Source organism: Heloderma suspectum, chromosome 4 (assembly GCF_057233095.1).
Source record: "Heloderma suspectum isolate Gila_16-S chromosome 4, 16-S_ref, whole genome shotgun sequence".
NCBI lineage: Eukaryota > Metazoa > Chordata > Lepidosauria > Squamata > Helodermatidae > Heloderma > Heloderma suspectum.
Genome location: NC_139461.1, coordinates 198,835,154 through 198,841,153, shown reverse-complemented (window position 1 = coordinate 198,841,153; position 6,000 = coordinate 198,835,154). Strand labels below are relative to the sequence as shown.

General features: G+C 47.7%; 1 protein-coding gene across 1 annotated transcript in view; it reads left to right on the top strand.

Moving 5' to 3' along the window:
* Positions 1 to 1,056: 1,056 nt before the first annotated feature.
* Positions 1,057 to 6,000, top strand: part of PLPPR5 (phospholipid phosphatase related 5) — a 114,362-nt gene continuing 109,418 nt past the window's right edge. The window contains exon 1 of the mRNA XM_084848214.1: positions 1,057 to 2,245. Within this exon, the coding sequence (XP_084704340.1) occupies positions 2,042 to 2,245 (204 nt within the window). The 5' untranslated portion in view covers positions 1,057 to 2,041. The remainder of the gene's footprint in view (positions 2,246 to 6,000) is intronic.

Here is a 6,000-nt window from a genome sequence, read left to right as displayed (position 1 = left end):
AGTGTAACTGATCTTTCAGTCAGAAAAGTTTGGTATATAAATTCAGATGACTGCGTATGTGAGGATTAAATAAGAGACACTTGGTCAAAGTGAGGCCTGCAAACTTATTTGTTCCTACAGTTAGCCATGTTAGCAGCAATCCCAAGCTTTGCAAAAGCATAACTGCTCTGGGATAAGACTTGCATTAATGTTCCTTCAGGACTAGACTTTCATGGTAGTCAGTATTCCGGAAACAGGACTATGAAAGTATTTCTTCTGAACCTATTGTTCCATACACTGGGCAAAATTTCCCACATGTCACTTCTGCATAGGAAACTGTGAATTCCATGTGTCCTTTGTTAGGCAATGGATGAACACACATCTATTTCAACGGTGCATTTCTGTGACAAATGACACACTGGATTCATGGCACTGATAACATTTGTTGCGTTTCTGTACCCCTTCCCAGCAACTGGCATCCTTGGGCAGCTGCTGTGACCCCAGCAGGGCCCACAGTTGGTACCTGCCCGGGGCATTATGTCCCTTCAGGATATGCTCTGGTCTGTTTGCTTTTCCTACAGATGAACGGAAAGGAGTGCTCCAGAGCTGGTGGACAGACTGAAGCTGAAGTAGTGGCTTGTCCTTTTGGGAGAGGATAACCCACTTTCTGAGAAAACCACTTCTCCTTTGCGCCAATTTGGGTTAATTAAAAAGCATATCAGCACAGTTCGATTCTGATACGGTTTTCTTATATTTCTCAGGAGCTGGTACTAGTGGTGAGGCTTGGATCCAGCGCTTGCAAGCAGCTAGTTGTTGGAACAGGAGGAGGAGGAAGATATATATATATAGAGAGAGAGAGCAAGCACATGGGAGGCTGATGCTTCCAATGACGAGCACGGGGGAGTTACTGCTTCCGCTGATTATGATTTTTTTAAAGACGGGGAAAAAAATCCTTACTAGGGGGAGAAGAGAGAGGCAAGGGGGAAGAGGAAGACAGCGAGAAAGAAACGGATTTCAAACATCCACCCACCTCTCTCCCCACCTCTGCCAGCTCTCATGCAGCCTTGGAAACGGCATTTGCGCTGCCTCCGCCACTGCGGGACTGATTCCAATCAAGGCGAAGGGATTAAGTGCAACTAGAAGAGCCGAGCCCAGCGGCCAGGGAGCTCTTGCCGGCGCCCAGCACCAAGGCGTTCTCAGTGACAGGGGCCGAATGACCCACTCGAGTAGGAAAGAACTTTGAGCGAGCCGGAGGCGAAGCATCGCTCGGCGCGTCCCGGGCGGGCAGCTGCCGAGCCTGGGTGGGAAGGATTGGCCCGATCGCCTGATTTCTTCCCGCGGTGGGGCTTGACGCGTTGCTTGATCCCAAATCTGCGACGGAAGGAACAACTGGGTTTTTTTTTTTTTAATGTATTGATGTTTCGCCCGAAGGAAATGCGCAACCGGGAGATCTCCCTGAGCCTCCATGGAAAGGCGAAGCCGTTCTGTGCGGGACGCTGACGGGGCGGAATTCGAGGGGCGACTTTTCTCCCTTCTCTGAAGAAAAAGGATCGCGCGGACCTGCTCTTCCCCAGGCCAACGGCTTCGCGCCGTTTCCCAGCGGCGGCGCCCTTGCGCGTCCTGCCGCCTCGATCGGGACGCCTTTCCGCTCCGGAGACCTCGGCTCTAGGGCCAAGCCGACCACGCGGCGCGGGGGGCCTGCCTGCCAGCCGTGGGGCCTGCTAGCGTCCCCTGCGGGGCTGCTGCCGACGGCGGTGGCTCCCTCCGCCTCCTTCCCTCTCCACGTGCACGACCCGGCGCCAGGGACTGAGCAGCCTCCTCCCCTTCCCATGGACTTGGTCGTGCGCCCGGGCGCTCTTCACCTTCCTCCTCCTCCTCCTCCTCCTCGTCTTCCTTCTCTTGCTGCCGCTGCCTGGGACTAGCCGCCGCCTCCTTCCCCGGTGAATGCCGCCGGGGAGCGGGCGGAGCGCGCAGCCGGGGAGGGGGGCTGCCGCCGCCGCCGGAGCACACGCTGGTGCCCTCTCCTCCTCCTCCTCCTCCTCCTCGTCTGCTTCTCACCAGAATGCTTTACTTCCAGATGGTGATCATGGCAGGGACTGTGATGCTGGCGTATTACTTCGAGTACACCGACACCTTCACGGTCAACGTGCAGGGCTTCTTCTGCTACGAGGGCGCCTATCGCAAGCCTTACCCGGGCCCGGAGGAGAGCAGCGCGGTGCCCCCCGTGCTTCTCTACTCGCTGGCGGCGGGGGTGCCCGTTCTGGTGGTAAGCGCGCAGGGTTGCAAGCGGGAGCGGCGGCTGCCTTCCACCTCCCCCTGCCTTCGGGCTGTTCCCCGTTGCACGCCCCCCGGCAGCCTTTGGGCAGGGCGGGCTTTTCGCCTTCAAGGAGTCCCACTTGTTGACAAGGTGTCGGGGGGGCGGGCGCAAGAATACCGAGCGGTGCCTGGCCACGGAGCGATGCAGTGGTTACAGGGGTATGTGGAGGCGGGCAGGGGGAGATGATCCCTGGTGGTCCCGTTTGGGGCAAGAGATGATCCTTACATGCCTTGGTTGCCCCCGCCCCCTTCTTGTTTGGTGGCATATTATTATCCACCATTTGCAGTGACTTCTTCTTTCCTACCTTGAGACCAGATCCGTAGCTCCCGTGCGGCTGGGTTTCAGATTCGTTCCCGGGTCATCCCATCTGTGGGTCACCAGTTGGGCTCTTTAAACTATGTGGTGGGCTAGGGTGGGAGAGAGCCCTTTCCACCCCTGCCTCAAAAGAGCCATTTTCTAAAGATTGCTACTTGAGAAGGTCCTCAGCTTTATTTATTTGTAAAGCTCCATCCCCCAGCTAATCTTTTGTGTGTATGTGTGCGTGTGAAGGAATGGTGACATCTTGTTTTCCTTTCGAAACAACACCCTGACACGAGTGTCTCATTTTATATAAGTATTGGTTCAAAGCATGTGTTAGTCACTGATCAATGGGCAGCATTCTGGAAGAGCCCGATTGCTGATAATAGCCACATGCTATCATGCTAATCTTTCAGCCAGCAAAAATGACAGGCTCAGGCATTTCTGACAGTAGATTGCATTTTAAAATGGAGCAGTCGTCGTTTTCTATTTCTGGTTAGGACATTTAGGGGATGTCATGGCACTTGATGTGGTGTGCAAGTGGAGTCTTATAAACCTGTTACTTTTATGTGGTTTCCTGCATATATATCTAAGAAAGATATACATTTCGGTAGGCTGTGCTGTAGTGCAGTTCAGGGGAAAGAATACCAACAGAAAAGCAATGAAACATCTGCCTTTAAACAGCTCAGTGTACAAGTTGTAATGTCAGCTGACAAAAGCATTAGCATAATTTAATAATCCCTGACCACATTGAACAGATGAACAAAAAGGGGAGTGTGTGTAACCATTAGGGTTGGATTATATATACATACGGACACACATACACAGATACTTACAAATGCAAGACACTGCCTAGAATTTTCCTTGTACTCAGTCTGCTGCTTCCCCCAGGAGTCAGTATTAAGGCAACAAAGATGAAAAATAATATTTCAGAATTTGCAATTATACCAACATATTCTCCTAGGAAATTTTGAATTAAAATAAAATGCAGAAAGAATTTCCTTTCCATCGATAGGGCTCTGCTAGGAATCTCTTTCATTATAAATTGATGACACTTGCAGCCCTGCATCACAGTGATTTAAAAACATGGAACCAACTTCTGCCCTAATCCTAAAATCATTGAAGCTGGGTTGGCACAGTTTTCTCCCAGCTTTGCAAATAATAAAATCTACCATGTCTGATAACATGTTTTGCTTTTTTCAGACTTAAAATAATTTTCCATATAATATATATATACATGCATACATTCACACACCTGGAAAAGGAAACACAGACATACATTCAGTAGGAAAGACCATCTTTCATCTCCCATTGTTTTAAACTATGTAATAGTCTTTTTTATTTAGCACACTACATTTTGCTGACATTATATGATGGCTCAAAGAAGGGAATGTATTTGACAGGAAAAATATTTCCTGCTGACACTTGTTAACTTGAGCGAAAGGTGCTTAAAGCTGCAATCCTATGCACACTTGCTTGGGAATAAGCACCACTAAACTTCAAGGGACTTACCTTTGAGTAAAGATGCTTAGGATCACATTGTAAACCACTTCTCTTAAGTTTTAGATTTACAGGTAAAGAAAAGACAAAGAAAGAATGAGCCACAGAGTGTTTCTGTTTCATAATTTTTTAAATGTAGGTTTTAGACTGCAGCATACTTCATCAGATACAGCCACATAACAGGAGGTGGTGGTGGACACCCGTTTTGACAGTGTCAGCAAAAAACTAGAGACTTTGTGTATTGAAATCATACTTTTTCTGAGATGTATGCATTCTTATTGGAACATGTCAGCAAGTCAAGATATGGAAATGTGCATTGGCATTTTCATAAATATATATTTGAACAGTCAGGGGTCATAATCTCTTCTCTATAGGCATTTCTGTTGAACTCAATGGGATCCATGCAAGTGAAGTACCAATGCTATATAGCATGGACTTATCTCCCTTATATTACTTTGTTAACTTGGCTTAATTTTCTTTGTGAAATAAGAATAAAACCCCCTCTTATTCTTTAAGGCGGGCATGGGAATCTAGGTTTACATGTATGTGTGAAGTCCTGGGAAGAATGAGATCTGAGGCTGGTGGTTCCTTGCTACCTCACTGAATCCAGAGGTCCTTGTAGTAGATTTTCAGTGATCCACATTGGAATTGAGTTGGTGACTACATTATCCCAAATTGTTTTGGAAACTAGGAAGTTCAGAAAGAGCTGTTTATGTTTTGCTTAAGGAGGAGGCCAGAGATACACTGTTCTATTCTTTTTCAATGCCAGCATGGGATTATTACTAGAGATGTGCACTGGATTTGAATCAGGCCCCATTGAACCATTTCTGGTGCTCTCTGAGGCAAAGTGCTCTTCCCTTTGAAGCAACCAGAACCAAAGCTGGATCCTTTCACAAGGCTTTGCTCATGCTTTGGGCTTCAGAAAGGGAGAGAATGTGTTCTTCTTTTGCTTTCCTTTGTTTAAAGCAAGGGTAGGCAACCTTTTTGGGCCATGGGCATATTTGGCAATTTGAGAAACTGTGCTGGGCACCACCACAAAATGGCTGCCATGGGAGGCATGGCAAAGGACAAGAAACCTACACAAAAGATTGTGTGCAAGGCAGAGGTGGGGACAGAGCCCCAACACACAAAACAATTCCATTGAACCCAAAGTTTTCAGCACCTAAAAAAACATATTTTACAGAAATCCCAGCTGTTGGTAAGAAAATGTGTTCACAATGATAAAAAAATGGGAGGGGTAGGGCACCTTGGCGAGTGCCAATAAAAGTGGGCCATGGGCACATTGGTGCCTGTGAGCACCACGTTGCCTATCCCTGCTCTAAATGATGGTGGGGGAAGGCGTGGTAGTTGAGTGACTGACAGGTCCACCTTCTAACAATAGGGGATGTTTTATCAGGGGCTCTTTCCATTCACGGTGTTTTGTGGGAGGACAAGGATGGGACTGTGAGATGGCCATACTTTCAATACCAGCAGGCTTCATTGTGAAAAAAAGCCATAAACTGTTTTTCAGTCATTATAACTCCCTAGCCTCTGCATCTCTCCTTCTCAAACTGTACAGGTTTTGGCCTGGAGACACCTCTGTGATGTGTTCTGTTTTTGTACAAATTGCCCAAAAAAACACAAGTGGAGAGAAAGGGGAGTGAGTGACTCACCCTTTCCAAATTTGAGGATTCCTCTTTCTCATAAATTGCTGCACCTATCTTTTTGAAACTTTTCCATTTTCTTACTTAGGCCCACCTCTGTGCTGCCTGCCATGTTCCAAAGAATAGAACATAGGGGGATAAGCACATCCTTTTTTTGGATACCCCCAAAATGTAAAGGCTACTCTTGCACAAAAATCCTTGCATGTATTCCATCTGCAACATGTCAGGTTCAATCCCCTCAGATAGGGCAACTCTTCCTGCAAA